The sequence below is a fragment of the Strigops habroptila genome, chromosome Z (assembly GCF_004027225.2).
Source record: "Strigops habroptila isolate Jane chromosome Z, bStrHab1.2.pri, whole genome shotgun sequence".
NCBI classification, from domain to species: domain Eukaryota; kingdom Metazoa; phylum Chordata; class Aves; order Psittaciformes; family Psittacidae; genus Strigops; species Strigops habroptila.
Window position 1 is genome coordinate 58,682,211 of NC_044302.2, and position 23,505 is coordinate 58,705,715.

Below are 23,505 nucleotides of genomic sequence, written 5' to 3' on the forward strand. Positions count from 1 at the left end.
AGTGGTTAGAACAGGGCGTTGATCCCAAGCCAGAACTCCTACTTTCTATTTCCGATTCAGTCATAGTTTCAGTGGATGGCCTCATGTGCTTGAATTTTGGAGCCCCGGTTCTCGGAAGTACAGAGCAATCAGACCTTCCATTTATTCCCTCATTTAAAGTTGCACCAAATGTGTATCAAAATTAAGGCCCATTTACATATGAAGAAATGCAGTTAATGAGAACTTGTTTTGTTTAGCTAGGCAACATTCTGAATTCCTGCCTCCCAAAAGTCTGAGATGTTATCCAGAATGCCCAAATATTATTTAACAATTACTTTAATAGTTCTAAACAGAAGAACTCAGTGTATCACTTGTTCACATTTTCATCTAAATAGCTTAATGCTCAGCACAGGCACACAGATGCAAGCTCACACACATATTGTGCATTCAGGCTGTATGCAACTACCTGAATGTTGACCTGAGTAGCCTGTGTAATTAATGGAGCAGTGTGGGTAGATGTCAGTGTCTTCACACAAATGCTGGTTCCTTCTTCCCTGAGCGCAAGAACTGTGCACGTATTCTCAGAGGCCTACACTTCGAACCATGTCTGAGAAATGTTTCGTAAAGGTGCAAAATAAAATTGACGTCAAAGTGTTACATTTAATCAATACAAACCATCTAATAGTAGTAGAAGCGGTCCAGATGGCAGCAGGTTATCCTGTCGAGTCTGATTAAAATAAAGTTCTATCTAAATATGAACATATGTTTTTCTCTTCTCTTACAGTCCATGTGTCACTAGAGTGATTCAGATTGAGCCTCAAGCATATGTGGAAAATGACAATACGTGCTACAGTCCTCCACCCCCATACACCAGTCACAGTTTTGCACATGAAACTCAAATTACAATGCAGTCCACAGTGCAGTTGCGCACGGAATATGATCCTCATACGCAGGTGTACTACACCACAGCAGAGCCTCGCTCAGAAATATCTGTGCAGCCAGTGACAGTGACGCAAGATAATTTCAGCTGCCAGAGCCCAGAAAGCACAAGCTCGACGAGGGATTTGCTTTCCCAATTCTCAGACTCCAGCATGCATTGCCTTGAGCCACCCTGTACGAAGTGGACACTCTCATCTTTTGCAGAAAAGCATTATGCTCCGTTCCTTCTAAAACCAAAAGCTAAGGTAATCAGGGAACTATTTGTCCATTTTTCAAAAATAGACTCTGCCTTTCCCAGTAATAAAGTTATCCTGGCAGTGATACTAAATACAAGGAATAAATAGAATTCTTTTGGAATAACAATTATTAATAATTTTACAGCTGATTTCATACTTCTTTAAAAGTTTTATCTTGCGAGTGCTGTAGAGAGATACTTTTCAGATATGTTACCAGTGAGGGTTTTGGTGGCTTCCAGGAACATAAGTTTGTGAATGGTGAAACTGAAGCCACTTTTCGGCTTTATTGTGATATAAATTTCTCAGCTATGATGCAGAGCCCCTTCAATAAAGCACAAACTAGCATAGCCCTGTAGTGTGTATGCGTATGAAAAAAGAAAAAAAAAGGAGAAATGAAAGTTCTAAAGTAGAATTGGTTGGTGTTAATTTTGAACCTGGCTTTGTAGTATGCTGTTATGAATTGTTAATTTCTTTAGAAACCTAAAACCAAATGCATTTCCATTTTCTGTTGCAGATTGTGGTTATTTTTCTTTTTCTGGGTTTGCTTGGGCTCAGCCTTTATGGAACTACCCGGGTGAGAGACGGACTAGATCTCACAGACATTGTACCACGGGAAACACGGGAATATGACTTTATTGCCGCACAATTCAAGTACTTTTCATTTTACAACATGTATATCGTGACACAGAAAGCAGACTATCCAAATGTCCAGCACTTACTTTATGAACTTCACAGAAGTTTCAGCAATGTGACATACGTTTTGTTGGAAGAGGATAGGCAGCTCCCCAAAATGTGGTTGCACTACTTTCGAGACTGGCTGCAAGGTAAGAGAAAGTTGCATCAACTTTTCTTAATTCTACAGTAGTAACTACTTGTTTGCGCTAGTAGTGCTCCCCTCTTTGAATTTAATCGCACAGTTAAAGGCTGCGAGCTAGGTGCTGATCCATACTCGCACATTAACTCCCTGGAACAGGTCACTTAAATTCTTTGTGGCTAAGTTTACTCAGCCACAAGTTTAAGTAAGAGTTTTGAAGCTTTAACAGATTATATCCATGAGAGCCCATGTCATGCCATTAATTTCTAAGCAGCTGATGAGGAGTTCTGCTTTATAATTAATGACTAAATATGACCCACTGTCTTGGGAAAATAAATATTGGCTGTTTTGAGAACAATAAATGAAAAGTCCCTGTCCAGCAATACATTTTGGCACAGGCTTAACTTTCAGCACGAGTGATCTGTTGGCTTCAGCTGGGACTGCTGGCATGAAGAAAATTCAGTGTATCTTATGTGTTTTATTGGATTTGGAACTTACTATACATTCTAGATTTCCAGTCAAGTGTCCTCACTGTTTCTGTGGTGCTGCTTTTTCTGTACTGAAGTGTAGCAGGGCAGGGGAAGACAAGAGAAGGCATGGCCTTTCAGGTACTATGATGATAATTATATTGAAGTCAACCTATTGAAGGTATTAAAGATACTATAATTACACATGTTGAGACAAATAACTGTTTTGTATTTAAAATAAATAATACTGTTACATCTCAGCAAATTTAACAGCACACGTATCTTGCCCAGGAGTACTTCTGTCCTACCTCTGTCCTTCTGTTGGGAGAATCTCCAGGAAGCTTTTGCTAACAGAAAAATAAATTGTGCTGACCTAGTGAGACTGTAAATTTTAAACTGAACTGTTCACAGACAACCAGTGCAGCTAGTGATTCATAGAGAACATGTAGGTAACTGCCAGTATTTGGAGTATTTTATTCCTTCTGAAAATATATTGGACAATATTAGGAAAGCAGATGCATCTCAGTGATGCATTTAAACAAAATGATCAAGTTTCCTGTGTGTTTAATGCACTGATAAATCATGCAGAGCTATGAGGCCAATCAGCTATTAGCTTGGGTCTTTGTTTTGTTAATAGTTTTTAAATATATTGGATCCATTCATTACAGTCTACTTACTGGAAGTTTTATTTAATATATTTTGCTCACATAAGCATATTGAGCTGTAAGGGAAGGTATTACTGGCAGGAAGAAAATTCAGCATACCTTAGATGTTTTGCTGGACTGGAACTTTACTTTCTAGATTTCTAAGCAAGCACATTTCTACATGCTTTTCCAAATTCTCTTCTACTTCTGTAATTTTTTTTCTTTTGTTGGTATTTTTTGTTGTTGTTCCAAAACAGTAGGCAAAAATGTGTTTGGTGTCCCCCCTTCCACCTCTGACCCGCTTCCAAACCTGTGAGGGAGTCGGAAAGCTGAGATCATGTTCAGTATCTTCACATATTAGTGCTGAATCTCAGCACAGTCTGCCAACAATAGAGTCAGAAGAGGTGCCCTTGGGTCTGCTCCCTTGCTGGCTTTCTAAAGTGAAATGCTGGAGGCTAGCCCACTTCGTGTTGCTCCCAGGGGTGCTCACATTCCCACTGCCACCCTCTGAGGCCCACCACATACTTACCCAAACCTCTTCCACTCTGGATGTCTCCTCATCCTCTTTGTAATCACTTTCTTGTGCTATGGGCCGTTTGTATGGTCGTGGCCCAGTTCCAAGGGCTGCACATCTTCTCTGTGCTGTGTGTGCTCATTTCCCTATTTGCTCTTCTCCTAGGGGTCTTCCTATCTGCTTCTTGTTGCTCGTACTTACCTTCCAACCTATATTAGCATACCTGTCCTTCTCCCTTGTATTCCACTTTCCTTCCAGTAGAGGAGCTGTGAGTATTCCTGATACCCTGGATATACCGACAGGGTGCATGGAGCTAAAATGTTATACTGGAACGGTCAGAGAGACTCCACGAAGCAGTGACTTGAGGTGGTTCAAGTGGAGATGCCAGCCCTGTGACAGAAGCTGCATTGCTTGGCCTGTTGATTGCCCACAGCTTTAGAATTAACCATTATGATTGCTAGTTTTCATTCAGGTCTGTGTCCTTACCTCTCCTCCCTGCCTTCCCCAAGAGAGGCACAATTAACACAGACAGCTGCTTTGTAAATACGCAGGGCTGTCTTCTCAAATTGTAGTACTGTATTCACAAAACTGTGAAGCAGAAGGATATTGAAATGTATCAATAGATAGAAGTTATGTTTTAAATGGTAAACGTGGGGAACTAAACTGTTATGCTAAAAGCTGCCACAATTGTCATAGTTAGGAAATTATCTCAAGGAGCAGACAGTAATAGACAAAATAATACCTGATCGTTAACAACTGGGGCTGATGCTGGGGGAGGGAAGGTGAAAACAGAATTTACAAACGAGGTATAGTTTTAGGCTGGGTTCAAGGAGAAGCATCATCTGTGAGGTGGGAGCAGTTCTCCTGGTGCATTTTTACGTGCTGGAGGAGCAGGATAATCAAAGTAGAAACAACTTCGAACTTAATTCCTGATGACTTGTCTGGGAATTCAGTGCTAGAGAGTAATGGTTCAAGATGGCCTTCTGACATGTACGCATTTGTCTGGCAGAATGAGGGAAGAGACAGCATGTCAACAAAAGCTTTTTTTATCAAGAAGGTGCTTCTGGTCTTAGCCGTACATTTCTCCTCATTTACTAGCAGTGGCGTGCCTTCCACCTATTGCACTTCCTTTTTTCAGAGGTTCCCTTGTATTCTGCTTTCTGATGTCATATCATGTTAGCATATCTTCTGTTACCGAAAATGCAACAGAAGAAACATTAACATTAATCATTCATTTAAACTGGAAATGTTAACATTATTTTTGTAAGTGACTGAATATAATCAGGTAGCTTGAATTCCCTGATGACTTACAATTAGGCTTGTTTTTGCAAAGGATCATCTTATCTGGTGTTTCATGGTGCCAGCTGTTCACATGAGTCAGTAGGAATTCCTTCCTCACCCCCATTCCTGCATCCCACGTAATTTTGGAGGATTTCAATTTCTTCTGAAGTATTAAGCAGAAGTGACCACCGATATGAAAAAAACCCATATAAACGTTTTTAAAATTCCCTAAAGTTTTATAACTTCTCTGCAGAAAGAGGTCAACAAGTTACTTTTATCTTTCTGCCCAGAAACATTTAATTAATCCCATTTATAAAAGACTGAATGTCTTTTAAAATAATTTGTATGAACAGTTTATAATGGAGGTACTCTTCACTTTGAAACCGCAACTCTGCTATTAATTTCAAAGTGGTATGGGAAATACTAATAACTGAAATTCTGAAATTCTTTAGAAATTATGCAGAACTGATCGTGGTTTCTTGGTATTCTTTCCACAGACTTTCAGTGTCAGCAAGGTCAGTAATTAAATAAACCAGAGCGCAAAGTGGTTAAGCCACTGAGGAATTAAGATAGAACAGGGAGCAGGGTTTGAGTGATGACCAAACTTGCAAGGGCAGGGGAGGGAGGAAGATGCGAGAGAGCTGAGTTTTCACCTGCTGCAGTAATCGTAAATGTACATGCCCCTTTTTGACGTACTTTGCAACCACAGATTCATAATGTCACATGCCAATGGACATTATTTGTTCTTGTGTGTCTGTGGAGCCCCTGACAGGGGTTGGACGTTAGTCTGGAAGTTCTGTTCCCACATACTGTCTATCATAGCAATTTGTGTGCTCCTCCTGCTGCAGGGAGCCATTTTTACTGTAAACTAAGCTGTTCTTTGGTGGTCCCCTTCTTTCCCATGTGCTTTTTGACAGTCTCCTCTTCACCTCTCAAAACTCTTTCACATGGCTGGTACGATAGCACGAATGCTCTCACCTGGCCACTTCCAGAGAGAGTGACATGGAGCTGAACTTGGCACAGGAAGGATGGATTGGTATTTTTGCATTTAAACATTAGGCAATGTTTACCCTCTCTGGAGGGAACCAGCAAACAGTGTTTTTTGAAGGGGGCCTCGAAGTCCTTTGGTGATGCCAGAAAACCTGGCAGCAAATTGTCCTACTCCTGGGCAGGTGCTGGAGGGCTGCGTGTGGAGATGCGGCAGGCTCCTCTCATCGCTTGGTTCTCAGCCTGTTGGCTTTACGCATGGGTACGATTTGGCCAGACAGCATGGGAGGCAGTTTTCTAAGGGAGAGGGGATCAATTTGTACATGGGAGTGGGAACTATGGCCTGGAGGTGGTGTCGGCTGAGTGCGTTTTCTCTTTCAGTGCTCTTATCTCTGTGCAGCTGTGGCTAACCTGTGCAATCTGTAATGACAGTTTTCATTACGGCTCTGCAGCACAGCTGTGAGCTGGGTTGGCGATTTCCTCTACCGCCACTCCCCAGCCTTTTTCTTCCCTTCCCTGGACATGCGGTTTGTCATCTGCTTGCACAGAACCTCCTTGTACTGGGCTGTGGCTTCCTGTACTAAATCTGATCCAAATTTGTGCTGTGAGGTATTCCCTCCCCCTTGAAGGGTGGCAAGGAGGAATATAGCAGTTGAGAGTGAATAGGTGTTGGCTGTGATCTTTACATGTGCTGGCAGCAGATCCCACGACTTGTATTAGCTGCACAAGTTGAACAGATGGAACAAATTGACAAAATCGTGTTCACTCACGCTGTGCTTGAGGAGCAGCTGAATTGCTGTTTGAAGTTGAAAGTTTGAGTGTGGTTTTTTTTCCCCTTGTAGTGGAATTTCTGGTTATATCGTAGAAGCTATTGCCTCAGTGCTCTGCAGTAGCCGAAACCAGTTAATGAGTGCGGTGTGTGTCCTCCTCTCAGCCAGGGTTTTGTGATTCAGTGCACTCAGACAGGGTTTTGGTGAGGCAGAGGGGAGTATGGAGAGTGTTTCCCCTTTAGATATCAGACTAAATGCTTCCCCTGGTATAAAGTCCATGGTAGGTGGTGAATTTGGATCAGTGCTGAGCTCAGCCCCTTTCTGTTCTGGCAGGTTAGGGCAAAACTTCAGTTGTGTTTTGAGGAGGGTATGTATGAAAGAGGTGATAAATGCAAACATGCGTACGGAATTTTGAGTGTAATGATTCTGGAATTGTCGTTCATGAGGGGAACCGCTTTTTATTCTAAACGAGCATAGGTCTTCCCCATATACCTCTCTAACCAGCGCACTAAGGTGCTGTCACAGGCTCTGAGGAAGACACAAGACCAGATCCCATGCAAGATCTCCTCTTTGCCTTGGCTGGAAGCTGGTTTACACCAGTAGACATTGCATCTGCAGCTTGCTAACTCAGCATTGCTGGCCTGTACGACATAGGAAGACTTGAGGCTTGTCCCTTGCACTTTCCTGCTTCCCCTAACTTTCTTTGCACAAAATACTGGACATGTAACTCATACTTTATCTTCCCACACACTGCCAGTGAATGAGGAGCACCAAATTTAGGAGGCAGCAGGTGGATAATTTTCTACCTGATTCAGCTGTGAAAAAGAGTCATTCTACTGAAATGTGTTTCTAAGAGTGGTTGCTTACCTGCTTGTTCTGTCTTCCACTTGCTTCCCTTAACTCTTCAGGACTTCAGGATGCATTTGACAGCGATTGGGAAAGTGGGAAGATCACTTACAACAATTACAAAAATGGATCTGATGATGCTGTTTTGGCTTACAAACTGCTGGTACAAACAGGCAACAGAGCAAAGCCCATTGACATCAGCCAGGTATTGTATCAGAGTCCATACTGGTTTGTACAGGAATACACAAGTCAGCAGGAGTGGGTAAAGATGCAAAGAGCATGTTGTAGTCCCTTTACTCATTTTGGTGTGTTGAATGCCTGAGTTACACCTTACTGCATGGCCTCACTGACTTTGCTGAAGCCACTTGTTACCTGCAGTCTGGCCTGTGTTGCGAAGTGTTCAGAATCAATGCTGGGAATGCCTGCCCTTGATTTTTACTGGTTGGTGTGTTTGGAGCTGCTCCTGTGTCAGGCACACTCTGTTTCCACTGAAATGGTGAAAAATGTTTTGCTGCATCTGCAGGTAGATGGAGTCTGGTCCTATGCCAGAGAGAGCCAACATTAGCCTTGTTGCTCTAAGGGCCATTGTTCCTGATTTGAATCAGATTGCCTTATAGGGTTGACCTTTGCTCAGCTTTGCACTGGGGCTTCGAAGCCAGCATTTGCAACTCTTTGGTTAGTTCCTCCTGATTTATGCAAAACATAATGTTTAAAAAAAGATGTTGATGAATGATAGTGGAAGGGGACTGAAATTGTTACAGCTGTACCTACTCTTGTACAATCATCACTAAGTACAGCTATACTGCTGTAGAACTTAGAATGGCAGTTGTTTGAGCTCCTTAAGTAAAGTATGTCTGAGGTTATCACAGTTTATGACTGCATTTGCTATAGCTGTTGGTAGGTGGGAATACATTAGGTTTGACTTCTTACAGTAAAACTAGATTTCAAACCTCTAAGAAGAAATTCCGCAGTAACCTAGCTTCTCCTCTTCTAGAGTCATCATTGACTGCGATTTCAGGCAGAAAAGTAGTCTTTCTAATGAGCTTCTTGGCAGATCTGCTTATTGTCTTTCTTTTTTTCCTGGCATTAAAGGTGACAGATTTACGGAGTACATTGTTCAAAGTTACTATGGTGTGTAAAACACACTGTTGTATAGCAACATGCAACATGCTGTCAGGTCTGAATGAAGCTTCAGCTATGAATTAAGCAAAGAAAGGGAGTTGAAGAGAAAAACTTCATTGAGATTTTGTTTAGCAGAGTGTACCAGGTACGCTGTGGAACAAATGTGATTGGACTGCAGCTGCTGATATAATTTCCTGTGCCTGGGAGGGAGAAAAGTGTGGTGCACCCACAGGGGCTGAGTGCTGTACTGTGCAGTTCCAGAGACAGCTTGAAGACATACAGTTGTTGCATATCCTGTGGACTAATTGAATCCAGATCCTTGGAATCCAGCTTTTTTTTTCTTTTAACTGCTGTCACTGTTGTTTTTCATTTCATTAAAAAGACCTGAAACTGGAGCCAAGCCAGTATTTTAAATAAACAAAACAAAAAATCCCAGTAATACTTTTCACCCACAGAGTCCCCTGTCAGAGCTCTAGCTGTGCAGAATTTGGCTACAGAACCCTAGAAACGTACCACTGCTGTTTGCCCCACAGATGCATTTGCCCACGGTGACCCAAATAACACAGGGCACTCGTCTACTTTCTTGATGCTGGGCATTTTCTGAATGCATAGGTCATAGGAGGCAAGTGTTAGAAAAATTAATACAGATGTTGTTTTATTTTTATAGCTCTCCTCCATTTACTGGGTGGCATTTCCTTCAGTGTTAACAACAGAGGTTAACTGCACACAGACGTGTATGGGGACTCTTGCCAGGTTTTCTTTCCCTGTCTTTAAATATGTTTCTCGAAGTTGGTTGTTTTTCGCTCTTGGCTGCAGGCTTTCAGAATTTGGATTCAATTGGCTATCCTAGAACCATCTGCTGATTTAGTGGTTATTGTAAATATTATATGAATACTAATTTAAAAATAACCACTTTCTACTGTCACTGTCGTACCTTTTATATTTTTTTCCATTGTCAAACAATAGTTTACAGATAAGTCACTTCGAGTGAATATCCATACTCTTCTGCTCTTCCCCTCTGATATGCGTGTTGCATCTCCAGGCCATTTGTTGAAAGCTTTACGGCAAGAGCCCTGTAAGCAAAACTCATTCTGAAAGGCTTCTAATTTTTTCCATTTTGCAGTTGACTAAACAGCGTCTGGTGGATGCAGATGGAATCATTAACCCAAATGCTTTCTACATCTACCTGACAGCCTGGGTTAGCAATGACCCTGTGGCTTATGCTGCCTCGCAAGCCAACATCCGGCCTCACCGCCCAGAGTGGGTCCACGACAAAGCAGACTATATGCCAGAAACAAGGCTGAGAAGTAAGTAGCATTTCATCTTAATGTCTTACAGTTTATTATATAAACTGTATGGAGTGCCCCCACTCCTTCCGTCAAGAACCAGTAACTGTAGTTGGCTGATGCTGCACCAGGGCTCAGAAGCAATATATTGTGTTACTCTGTAGTCTTAGGAGACCTATGCACCATTGCAGATGTGGCACCACTGCAGGGCTTTATCATGTTGAAAAATAAGGTTTATAACAGTTTAAAGCGCTAAAAATTTATAGTAAGCATTGCTTTTTAGTGTCACCTGAGAGTTCTGTCTGTGAAAGAAACCTGGAGATTGCAAGAAATTCCTGTATGTATCATTCTGAAATTTTGTCACTGAGATTATGTCGTGTTGACCCTCAATTATTAATACCTAAGGGATTTTTACCAAGTTAGCTCATATGCTAAGTTACCAACACTGATAGAATACCAGAGCTACTTAGGTAGGGGAGTGGTCCCAAAAGGAAGCAGTCCCATTCTGTGCCATTCGCTGTTTTTCCTGAGCACCAATGCCAGTTTGCATTGCAATGCTTCAGCTTTCAATTTATTGGGAGGATTGCTAGTTGGACACCAATGAGGAAGGGGAGAGGGCATATAGGGGAGGACTGGTGCACTTGGAAATGTGATTGGGTAACCAGCTAGCCATGATTCACAAACCCTAGAGCTTTGTGGCAGACAGCCAAGTCTTGTCTTAATGAAAATTTATAGTTGAGATTATAATAGGGCAAATAATGTTTAGCAAGTCAACTGAATGACCCTGCAGGGTCTGGAACACACAACGGCAGTAACAAAATGCTTGTTGTGGAAGCTTTTTCTTTTCCTTGTCATACAGTAGACTTAGCACTACACTCAAATAGAAGTATGGAGAGTATTGGTCAAATTATTAAAGGATAAAAAGTTACGTGTTTCCTCAGTAAACTATTACTTTTATATTAGTTTTTTTCCCCAGTCATTTGCATCAGTAACAGAACATGGATTTCTGAATCTGACTTTCAAAATATTCAGTGGAAATCTTATAAACCAACCAGCCTGATAAAGCATAATTTTTCTTTAGTTTTGTGTCAGTGAACCCCAGTTAATCCCGGGGAAACGACCTTCGAGTTCAAAGGAATTGCATAAAAGAAGAGTGCTTGGGTAAAATGTTTAAGATTATATGATCATCTTCTTTATATTGCAGTTAGGGATTTTTGGCTAGGTATTCAGTAAAAACCACTATAGCACTGATGAGAATGAAATACACTTATTGAAATATATCTGTTAAATTATATAGAATTGTTTGGGGACTTGGTGTAGACTGTTCATCCCATTGCACTGCATGATAAAATCTAGTAATCTCGTGTACTGCTTCAGTGTTCGATTTATCAATGATTTTTTAAAACATCACTTGTTCTGAAGAAGTAAAATTTAATTTCAACACCTTTAAGCATTTTGCTGCAGAGAACGAAGTGTTTTGTTGACTGTGTTCTCTGGGTACGTTCTTCTTTCCAAGCACACATTTTAACACTGCTATCCTTCTCTAGTTCCAGCAGCTGAGCCCATAGAATATGCTCAGTTTCCTTTCTACCTCAACGGATTGCGTGAAACTTCTGACTTTGTGGAGGCTATCGAGAAAGTGAGAGCTATCTGTAATAACTACACCAGCCTGGGGATTGCCAGCTACCCAAATGGTTACCCGTTTCTGTTTTGGGAGCAGTACATTGGGCTTCGTCACTGGCTCCTCTTATCCATTAGCGTGGTTTTGGCTTGCACGTTTCTGGTGTGTGCCCTCTTCCTCCTAAACCCCTGGACAGCTGGGATCATTGTAAGTTTATTATAAGGGTCTTTGTTGAAGTCAAATTCCTTTCAGCATAGCTCTTGCTGTAGTCGGGAAGGTTTTGTTTATGTCTGGGCCTCTGGTGGAGTATGTATATTGCATCATTCATTATATATTTATTCAACTTAAGGGGGTAGGGTTCATGCTAAAGGTACAAACCTTAATAACCTTAATCCTTTGGCCACCTTTTTTGCAGCTTTAAACGTTTCTTGGAAAAGTACATAAACTTTTGCCCTTGCTCAGATAAATGCGAAATAAAGACACAGAGGGAAATTAAGAGCTTTATTAAACGCTTAAAGTTATTCCTAATTATTTATTTCTTCTCCCCTTTTATCAGACATAGTTATTTTTCAAGGCAGTTGCTTGTGACTAACTTGCCCGTAAATTTTCCCCACTAATTTCTGAATGCAGCCTTTCTGGAAAATCTGAAATGGTTAGGTTGTACAGTACACACTGTGGAAAGAGTGTAACTGAGCTATTGAGGAGAAAGAGCCATAAAATTATAAACTGTAGAGAATACTCCTCCATGCTTTCTGCAAGGCACTATAAGCCGCTCAGTAAACATTCAAGTTCAATGGAATGATGATGTTCCTATGTTTAAATTCCATAAACTATCATATGGTTTATAAAATGCCAGAAGTAGAAAAGCGTAAAACAGTTACTAGTTTTTGTAATGTATGTTTATACGACAGGTATGTTAAAAGGTAAATGTTTAGTCTAGAATATTTTTCATAGCACTTAATCAAGCAATTTATGTTATTACTCTTGATTCATTAGCTTATAAAATCATTTATTGTAGTGCATACTTTTTTCCCTTGGAAAAGGCATTTATTTTCAGAGTCCACCATTGCTTTTATAAGTATGTCTATCTTTTTTTCGCTGCTTGGCTTTAACAACTTTTAAAGTTGATTCTACAGATTTCCTCCCCTCCCTTTTCCTCACTTTTTTTACAAGGTAGATGAAAGAAAAATAAAAGCTTTCCCTTAGATTTAACTGTTCACTTTGTCCGTGTCAATCCCTCCAAGTATCTTAAAAGCTCAGAGCCCCCCTGTAACCTGAAACTCATCAGCTGATTATGGCATTCACTTTCTTCTGGGCTTTAAACCTACTCAGAAGTCATCCTCATTTATATTTGCAGTTGTGCAAAAAAAATTCCAATACAGGTAGTTGAAAGTTACTTTTTCTGGAAGAATTGTCCAGGAAACAAGGTGAAAAATAGAAAATGTGTGTTTCTGTGATAAGGAAAAATAGTTTTTCAAAACAATTTACAACTGGTGAATTGTAATCAATACAAAATTGATGCTTGGTCTGATAACTAGTTCTTAGGAGTATAATTTAGACTAGTGGTTCAGCAAGTCATTGCCATTGAGCACAATGATAGAAGGAAAAGTAGATGGTCTCTAGGAATATAGCATGGCTTTGAGGAGTATGTTTTGTAGTCACCATATTGTTCTGAAATATCTTTCTCTTCATTTGTCTGGAGTATAAGAAGTTACTAACAGCTGTTTGAAATCATCTAGGTGGTGGTGCTGGCTCTGATGACTGTGGAGCTGTTTGGCATGATGGGTCTAATTGGAATAAAGCTGAGTGCAGTGCCTGTGGTTATCCTGATTGCTTCTGTTGGCATTGGCGTGGAATTCACTGTTCACGTTGCTTTGGTACGTAAGATCAGGAAGCATTTTCAAAATATTCTGAAATAAAATGGTGGTAATGTTAGGATCACAAATCCTTACTTGGTCTCCTAAATCAGTGACATGATTCTCAGCAGGAAATTTGTTGCAGACTGTTCTGTGCGCCATTCGGTTTGTCTTGATAGAGGTGGTTACTGAGTCAGTCTCCTAGAGACAGGAGTGGGATACATTACCTGTGATACCTAGTTGTCTGAGTGATACAAATATAGACAAATAATCTTAATGCGCCTTACTGCAGACTCTCCTGGTCCCTGTATGCAGCCTCACTGTGCAGTGCTATGTGACTGATTGTTCCCTCTTGCATGTAGATTCTGTATCTTGTGGAACAGAAGATTTTCAAAATCACATATAGTGTCATTTGATCTCACTGGACCACTAAAATTTGAATGTATTTGGATTCATTTTCCCCTTGAAAAATCTGCACTTTCTTCTCAGAACCTATCAGCTATTAATAGTGGGCACAAACATGCAGTCTGTAGCAAAATAGTTTTCCAATGTGATGAGGAGGAGCAGAGAGAGGAAAAAAGAATGTTTTATATGAAAATTTTCAACATTTTCAAGGTTAAGTGTCCAAATATAGTGTGTACTGACTCACCCAGCTTAATCTAATGTGCAAAAATGTGTGAAGATGACAGTGTGTTTGCAAGGGGGCAGATTTGGATTTTCAAGATATGCAAACTCATCTTGCTTTATTTGGTGACGAAAAATAAAGGGCCATTTTTCTGTGTTCACATTTGACAATGCCAGCGCTGATCTTTCCAACATTTTGCACACTTAGCATAAGTCATTTTCCTATAAAGCTATTCTAATTGGTATTTCAGAATAGTTTTAAGAATATCATTGTCTTCAATTTTGACTTGAATTTTACTGTATTTAAAAGTACGAAAGAATAAGTGGTGTGTATAATTTCAGGGATGAAGTGCTTGTAGTCTACTATAATCTGTAGTATATTTGTACTGTAGCAATCCAAAAAGAAGTGAAGGGAGGGGGCTGGAAAGTGGTGGTGGCATTGGATGGGAATGCAGCAGGCCTTTTGGGCTCAAAAGGAGGACTGCTAAGAGAATCTGGTGACAGTGAAAAAGGGAGGAGAACTAACAGGGGTCTTAGCACACTGGAGATGGCCAGATCCTGAGAACTTGTAGATGATGTACAGAGTTGGGGCATATAAAGTGACAGGATGTAAAGAATAATTTTAAGAAAAATTGTAGGGGAAGTAGGGTAAGGTTAAAGAGGAGCAACGGCATCACTGAAGTGGTGACATCTTTTTTTCCCCTCCTGCTATGGGTAGTTAGGCTTTTGGAGGTAAACCTGTTTGCTAGGACCTGCAATAGTTTAGGAAGTGTCAGAAACTGCTAATGTACAAGAGGAAGAAATAAGTGACAGTTTCTTAGAACTGAAGATTTAAAACAGGAAAACTGGAATAAAAAAGGACAAAACAGTTATTTCTGAATGGAAAGAAACTAAGGTAATTTACCGGACTTTATATATACATATATATAAATATAGAGTCACCTATGGCTGAAGATAAAATGCCAAGCAAACTGAAAATTGCATTTTCTGAAAATTGCCGTTTTTTCACATTGACTCTGGAGTCAAAAACTTTCAAACGTAGCCTTTAAATAAAAGAATGTCTGGTAGACCTCAGATGATAGCAGCAGTACTGACCTTCACTGCACTTCCTGCATATAAGCAGTCAAACCAGCGTTGCATAAGCAAAAAAGGCTATGCTGGAACTGTTGATTAAAAACTTACTTGAACTTGTTTAAGAATCATTCACGATCCACTTGTGGCTCAGTTCTCCATCACCGCTTCTGAATTGTAACCTCATCTTTTTAATTCTGCAAATAAATTCTGAATCCATAGTAGACTCTCGTATTATGCATTCTTCAATTACACACATATACATATGTTTATATAAGTTGTTAATATGTTTGTGGATCAGATCCCATAGCTCTCATTCATGTGAGTCATCTTACTGATAGTTGCCTTTACCCTGAATGGGATTCTTTATCTATTTATGTATATGGGAATGTAAAATATCCTTGAGACATTAATTTTTCACAGACCACTTTTAAACCAATACATGGCTTGGCTACCTACAGAAGTGAGGGTTGGGAATCTCACTCCACCTGTACTCATTTTTTGGTCTGCTTGTCCCACCAGATAATTTTTTAATGTGTTGACTGATTTCACCCCAAATTTGTCAGATAAGTGAAAATAAGCTGCTAGGGAAGAGAGACTTAAATTCGTAGACCAAGAGGAAGATAGCTGCTTGAGGCCGTATCCTAATTGGCAGTAAAGAATTGCCAGAGAGAGACCCCTTTAAAATCACAGGAAGAAGATAAACCAGGTTCTTGTCTTCTTGAACCATTAAGTCATACACAGAGGAGACAAATTTGTATTGAACAACAGCCTTTGACTGTTCTTGATACAGTTTGTTCACTAAGGAGTTGGAGGGAGAAGAACCTTTCGCTTAGTCATATTGTTGCTCAGGCACTACTGCCTGTTCGTAAGGCATTTTTATATGTGTAGTCCTGCTAGCTTTGAAGTAGTAGAAGTTGCAAAAACATTTATTTTGAGTGAAATAGAAGCGTTAGAGTCATGGAAGCCCCAGCCCTGTGAGAGTAAAAGGAGTAGCCCTGTAATTTTGACACCCGAAGCGCTTTCACCATGAAATGAATTCTTGCAGGTGGAAATAAGCAAAACTGGAAACAAAAGCCTGCTGATGCAACCATGCATTGTTTCCAAAATTATTACTATGGTCTGACTCTGTAAACAGTGTTTACTCTGGTAGTGTGATCTCAGCAGCAGCAGCTATGAAGGTTAGCTGGCTATAGAGATACTTCATAAACTGTAGTTTGAAGTAATTAACTGCTGAAAAAGCGTGCATGCTGTGAGAGGGCTGTTGGAAGGTTGTGTCCATCTGTCTAATGAAATGGATTTAATTGTTTTACAGGCATTTTTAACTGCCATAGGAGACAGGAACAGTAGGGCTGTCCTTGCTTTGGAACACATGTTCGCACCAGTGCTGGATGGGGCTGTGTCCACTCTGCTTGGAGTGTTAATGCTCGCAGGATCAGAGTTTGATTTTATTGTCAGGTAAAGCATTTGTGTGTGTCTTGACTTTCTTTTTAAATAAAAATAAGTATGCTTTTAATTTTTGGTCACTTCAGCGTATCTGTCATTTTATTACTATGCACGGTGTGTCAAGCATGCTTACATCATAGTCCTGCTTTCCCCCTGTTTTATTAACTCCTTGTTACATGCTAGATGTGGTAGTGTTTCCATTGCTGGTATTAAAATCTGTTCCAGGAAAATCTGACACCCAGCATGAAAGAACACAGAAATGGCCCTCTTTAGCAACGTTTTGCTAATTCTGGGTTTGAGTTAGTTCAGAGTGTCTGATATTGTCCAGTATTAGCTGGGTTTGACCTTTAGCCTTTAGGTCCTCCAGATTTCTTGTATGCACAACAGTTTGTGTGCAAAGGACGCATGAACCTACAAACATGCTGTGACTGTGCTGCAAGTGACTCTCTGTGGGCCTGCTCCTATCATCATGTGAGGTTTACAGCAGTGTAGAACAGGGAGAGGAAAAAAAGCCCTGTTTGGGAGCTGGGGAACCATAAGTATGAACACAGAACTTCATATTAAAATTTTGTAAAGCAAATCCTGAAGGCCCTTCTGTTTAGAAGTACAGGCAGACTGTTTCTTATGAATTTAATTAAGAATGTGAATTTGTCAAGTATGAGAGGAAAGCAAGTATTTCATTCAGGGCAATTTGAGAAGTGCAATGAAACAGATCCTATTCTATTCCAAACAACCTGTGGAGCTCTGCAAATGGCTAATCTTAAAAGTAACACAGGTTCTTTGTGGCAAACTACTTCATGGAAAAAAAAAAAAATCCAGTCTCTAAAATGGAACTGAGATAGAACTGGCAAAATAAAAATGCTCTGAAAGGTGACTTAACTACTTAGGTAGACATAAGCTGGATAGATGACTAGACTTAGCTGACATCCATTTGACAAGAAGAACAACAAAATGTCAGAGGCAGGAACTGAGAGGATGGCTGCTAAATCTCATCAAGATTTTTTGTTTATGTATGGAAGAGATTTGAAGAAAGCAGGCAGTTTGCTGAAACCTACATATTATTACTATACAGTTATTGCATGTCCTGAAATAAGAGTTCGTATTTTTCTCCAAGTCAGTATTTTTCACTTTATTGGTACTCAAGAAACAAGGAGAATTATTATTTTAGGACCTGATCTTATAAGGGTTGGAACACAGTGACATTTAGGTTACTTACAGATTTAACCTAAATGTACAGGGGTACTTTGGTGTGCTAATTTCCTACTTAACCTACCAGATTTTGGCAAGCATATTTTGTGTCATAGCAAATGGAAGATTGTAGCAGCCCTTCACACCAAATTTGGATTGGGTGTTCTCTCAGTTTATAAAATGAGCCTTTCAACTTTTCAACTTATCGTTATTTTACTTTTTTTGGCCATCAGTTTCTCATTTTCTAGTGCAATTTGACTTTAGTTTGCCTTGTTTGAAAAATAAAATAGAATAAACTATGGGAGCCTGAGCATTGTTATAGTGGGCAAAGAAGATCCCAAACTTCCGGAAAGTGATAGATTAGTCCAACAATGTGGAAGATTAAGTAAATTAACAGACATTGTATACACCAAGTGGTCAGAGCTATAATCCTCCTGTTTATCCTAGCGCTAGATGGATGAGATGCAAATGTTTTTAATGCCTGTTGTTGATCTCTGTCCCAGTATAAAGTTCTCGTGGTTTATGTTAGTAGAGTAGATTGGCTTGTTGATTTTTGCTAGTGCAGATCAGAATGTTTACAATAGCAGGATATTTGTAGTTTTACAAGAGTCTGATATATTTGATCAGATGTAGAAATGGGGAGGCAGTAAAGTTTGTTGCCAGCTAGACAATGTAATCAGCAGACCCATTAGTAACAAACTTGCCCTCTGTCCCTCTACTTTGCCTTCTCCTCCCAGAATTTACCAAGACTGAGTCCTCGAAATCATTAGTTACAACACAGCCTTAAGTTTAGTCTGAACCCCAGCTGTGCCGAATACCAACTAGCAAGGCTTTCCTTTTACTGACAGGTTTACCTTGGTATTCATGAAGGATCCCAGACCTTAGCCCTCAGTGGTGGGAAAGGACAACCACTTGTGCACTTTCCTCTTCTTCCATAGTACTTCAGCTTTTATGTTTGAATTGGCTGACGCAAAACAAGAGTATTCAGAGATGCTAAATTGTTCAACAAAAGATTAGCCTGCAATGCAGCTCTGCCATTGTGGAGTGCTCTTACTCAGTACAATGCTGAAGCTTACTATAGAATGGGCAGCATTTTCTTTGCAGAAAGCGGGTTCCTGTGTTGTAAAAAGGTTGCAATTTGAGCTATTTGGTAAAACTGGAACTCACAGAATTCTAGGCGGAAAGTTGTGATTAATGAACAGCAAGGGAAACCCTTACCTGATACACTGGAGATTTAATTAGAGATTCTGCTGTAAGATGCAGAAGCATTTCACAGTGGATTAGCTGCTGGGAGAAGAGGGCTTCTTTTCCTTCTAGGCTAAATTGTTTAAATTCTACACCCTTCACTTCATTTGTTTGCTTCTGCTGGGTTTTCACTAATGGGGGCCCCTTTGCATTGTATTTGTGCTTTCAATCCATTCAGCTATTCCCTGCACATTCCATATTTTTGTGTTTGTGTAACACATTCATAAATAACATTACATGCTTCCAGATTCTGGGAAATTAACAAATGTAATTTTTTTCTTTCCTTTATCAACTAACACTTTGGGTTGTGGAATGTAGCTTCTCTAATTCGAAAGGTAAAAAAAACCCTATATCTATATATGGAAAGTGATATAATTCTTTAGTGCAATGTTAGTAACATTTAGATTTTATTTAGTATATGTATTGTTTTAACATATGTAGGAGTAATTTGTAATCCCTTATTTCTAACAATATTTGTGGCTGTTCTCTCACCCCAAACCCCTGAAACCCCACTTCAGGTATTTTTTTGCTGTTTTGGCAATCTTAACCATTCTGGGAGTTCTTAATGGATTGGTGCTGCTTCCTGTTCTTCTCTCTTTCTTTGGACCATACCCTGAGGTCAGTGAAATTGATTTGAACAGAAGAAATAATACTATGTCTGCACCCCTGCCCTCCTAGATCACACCCCCCTCCACCTTCCCATTAGAAACTCTTTATTTTTTTAATTATATTGGATTTTTTTGGGGGGGTGGGGGGTTTGGGGGGGTTTTTTTTAGTTTTTGAATTTCTTGCTCTAGTTATTGTGGGGGTTTTTAATCTATGAAAAGTGCTGTTTGGTATGTAGTTGATATTCCTCTACTTATGTTTTTAAATAAGTATTGCTTTAAAGGCTGCAATCAGCAAACTTGATACAAGTGTAGGATTATTTATACTTTTAAAAGCATAATGTGATATGCAGACTAGTTTGTAAAATAGGGATTTTCCCCAGCATTTTGCAGAAGACAGTTCATTTTGTACACACACCTTCTTTCCTACCTCACTGCCTCTGCTGCTTTTCTCAAAATGTTTAACTGAGCAGACCACCAGGAAGGCCTGTGTGGACCAACACAGAGCAGTGGTGGTCCACAGACCACACCTTGATAACCATGACTGGTTTGCCAGAAGGTCCCTCCTGTCCTGTCACTGCTCCCTGCGGTATGCTCTTGGCTCAGGCAACATTTTTGATGGGTGGAGGCCTTCACTTAGATGTTGATGACTTCACAGTATAAAGCCAAAGTCCAGCAAAAAATCATTTGTAGATGCCAAATTTGTATTTGGTTGTTGATTATTCATTACTTGCTCTACACAATTCTATACCTACTCTACAATTACTGCATTACATAGGGCTATGTTTATTACATTGTCTCTATATGTGTGTGTACAAGAGTAAAACACAAGATGTGTTTACAGCACTAGTAAAATTTCAGAAGTACTTAGTGTTTTAGTATTATTAAAACAGCTTTGACAACAGAGTAATCCTTTATATTCCTAACAGTATACATGACCTGTCCCTTACTCAGCAATATATATGTGCATATGTAATTACCACATCTTGCTATTATGTGTGTCCATCTCTCTTTGCAAATAGACACTGAACCATGCTATACATACACATTGGAGGTGATTTTATGAAATCACTGTTAATGCATGCTGAAGTGAGAGGGAAGTCCACTTACTATTTTTGTAAATGCAAGTGCATGCATGCACACACTTTACGTACACTTCCTGAGACAGTGATACCCAGAAGAATGGGTTATTGGGACAAATGTTCATCAGAAAACTGGTGCTAGGGTTCTTATGGCATGAGAGGGTGAATTTGGAGACGAATGTTTGTGTCAAGTACTAATGATTAAAAGGCTGATGCCAACTGAATGTTACTGAATGCATTGCATTATCAGGTTTCTCCAAACAATGGGCAAAACAGGTTGCCCACACCATCTCCTGAGCCAGCCCCCAGCGTCATGAGGTTTGCACTGCCACCTGCGCGCACACATAATGGGTCAGATTCCTCTGATTCAGAGTACAGCTCTCAAACCACGGTGTCCGGCATCAGTGAGGAGCTTCATCAGTACGAGACCACCCAAGGCCCTGGGGCACCAGTCCATCAAGTAATAGTGGAAGCCACTGAGAATCCTGTCTTTGCAAGATCCACTGTAAGCATATTGACTGGCAAGAGGGCAAGAAGAGTGTTCTGTTTTTATTTACACCTATTTGTTTTTGTGGAAAGCTCTTTCATATTTCTGCTGATTATGCTTTGTGACTTTGTGCTAAAACTTGTATGCAGGGAGTGAAGGGTTCCCTCCTTTAGGATCGAGTTGGGGGTAAAGTGATGGTACGAAAGCAGAGGTCTTTAGCATGTTTAACTGCTGTTACATCATATTAGCACCAGCCACAAGAGAGAGCTCTCAATCTGTTTGATTACTCTTTTCAGAGGAGAGATTAAAAGATCCAGACCTCTTGCACACAGCTCATTGTGGATCACCATCTCATATACCTCTCCTCTGACAGCACATTTTGGCGAAAAAGATTGATAGAGCCAGAAGAAAACAGTTTCAGAGTTGTACCAAACGTCAGGCCTGTTGCATCTTGCTGCTGGGTTGGCATAATTGCAATTTCAAAGGGAAGTGAAAAAGCTCTGTCTCCTACCCCTGCTGATGTTGCATGCTGAGCTGCAATGCGGATCTGTTTTTGTTCAGCAGAGGCCTAGAAATAGGTACAAGCACAGCCACATTTGAAGTTGGTCACGGTTTATTGACTGATGTGGCCGCTGCGCTTCACGCTTTTTATGGAAATCAGAAAACAGATTCCTACAGTCTATACAAACTACCCTACTAACATCCTGTGTGTGTACCCTGCATGGAATAGAGCCTTTTCCAAATGCCTGCAGTTCTGCTTGTTGAACGAGTTAAGATCAAGTGCTTGTCACCAAACCCTTTGAAAAGATGAACCAGTATGTAGGAAGCTTACACTAGTGTTTTCAGCTGTCATTCTGTGTTTTTCTGAAGGTATGCTTTCCAGGTTTTAATTACTTCAGACAAAAGCTATCTGGAAAATCAACAGTTATCAGACTCTAGAACATTACCTTTGCAGAGTTTGAACCAGGTCAGCATTATTGTAATTGTTAGAGCCAGGACAGCATTATTATAATTGTTCCCAGCATAAAAATACAAGTGAGTGTGGTATTTGTTTGCCTTGCTTTGCCAAAGGCATAACAGTGCATCTCTCTTTCAGGTGGTTCAGCCAGATGCACAGCATCAGTCGAGTCCCAGATCGCAGTCAAATCCAGAGCCTGGCACACAGCAGACATGGCGTCAGGGCAGAGAAGCCAAACGGGAAGTGAGGGAAGGGCTGCGACCACCTCCTTACCGCCCCCGCAGGGACGCGTTCGAAATTTCTACTGAAGGGCATTCAGGACCCAGCAACAGGGATCGCTCAGGCCACAGGGCTCGTTCTCATAACATAAGAAATCCAGCGTTCAGCACTCTGGGCGCCGCAGGACCAGCGTACTGCCAGCCTATCACTACTGTGACTGCCTCAGCTTCAGTGACTGTTGCTGTCCACCCTGCAGTACACAGCCACAGCTCTCGGGGAGGGAGCTTTCCGTCCTGTGAGGGATACCACGAAGCTGACCATGGGCCGTTTGAGGACCCCCATGTGCCTTTTAATGTGCGGTGTGAAAGAAGAAATTCTAAAGTAGAAGTTATAGAACTGCAAGATGTTGAATGTGAGGAAAGGACACCCAGCAACAGCTCACAGTAAGGTAGGTGTGTCTCCTATAGCTACAAGCTCTGCCTGTGTCAGGCAATGGTGTGATCAAAAGAAAGGGCAAAGATAAAATTCTCTGAAGTTCCTCAGGTAGGTTTACTTAATGGTCCCTGATCATCTTAAATCTGCTAACCGTGAATTTAGTACATTTTGCAGTAGAAATCAGGTTGGATAAGATCGTACTTGCCAACACTGAGAAGTTGTAGTGGGTTCAGACATTAACTGCTTCCAAGAGCCTTGCAAAGTGGGTAAGTACATCATGCAATCCTAGCTTACTTACCAGGTGAGGAGAATGAAGCAGAGATCTTGAGCAACATATCCAAAGCTGTGGAGCTGCATTTACTATTGATAGGTCCTGTCTTCTGATCCTGAATCAGGCACGTTCTGAAACATCACATAGAATGACATTGCTTAGGAGAGTGTAGCGCTAGCTGCTTGGAGGGTTGTCCTTCTCTTGAATAAAACTCTGAAAGAATTTGAAGTCTCTAGTGAGGACCAAATCCCTCTGGGAGATAGGGTAAGTGAGAGGTGGGAAGGCCCCACCATGTCTAGTACACTGCTGTGTGCGGTGAGACGGAGACCTTGGAGGAGTCCTTGGGTTCCCTTGCCATGGTTAGCTGCAATGGCTATGGCAGATTTGCATAGGGCAGAGCCAACCTAGCATGGCATTTAATGTGTTCCTGTAAAACAACATATACACCCAACAACTTGTGAGACTTGATACCTAAATAATAGCCTGTCTTTAGGCTGGCAACAGGAGGTTAC

At 40.6% G+C, this 23,505-nt stretch overlaps 1 protein-coding gene across 7 annotated transcripts in view; it reads left to right on the forward strand.

The window, feature by feature from the left end:
- Positions 1–23,505, forward strand: part of PTCH1 (patched 1) — a 75,458-nt gene that overhangs the window by 47,911 nt on the left and 4,042 nt on the right. For 6 of the 7 annotated variants that reach the window (XM_030512914.1, XM_030512912.2, XM_030512913.2 and 3 more), the window contains 10 exons: positions 764–1,163; positions 1,669–1,978; positions 7,540–7,682; positions 9,723–9,906; positions 11,433–11,713; positions 13,246–13,383; positions 16,373–16,515; positions 19,455–19,554; positions 20,874–21,128; positions 22,207–22,735. In XM_030512914.1, coding sequence (XP_030368774.1) covers positions 764–1,163; positions 1,669–1,978; positions 7,540–7,682; positions 9,723–9,906; positions 11,433–11,713; positions 13,246–13,383; positions 16,373–16,515; positions 19,455–19,554; positions 20,874–21,128; positions 22,207–22,734 — 2,482 coding nt within the window. In that variant the 3' untranslated portion in view covers position 22,735. Of the gene's footprint in view, positions 1–763; positions 1,164–1,668; positions 1,979–7,539; positions 7,683–9,722; positions 9,907–11,432; positions 11,714–13,245; positions 13,384–16,372; positions 16,516–19,254; positions 19,272–19,454; positions 19,555–20,873; positions 21,129–22,206; positions 22,736–23,505 lie in introns of those variants that run through there. The other variant, XM_030512918.2, reaches the window with a different exon arrangement.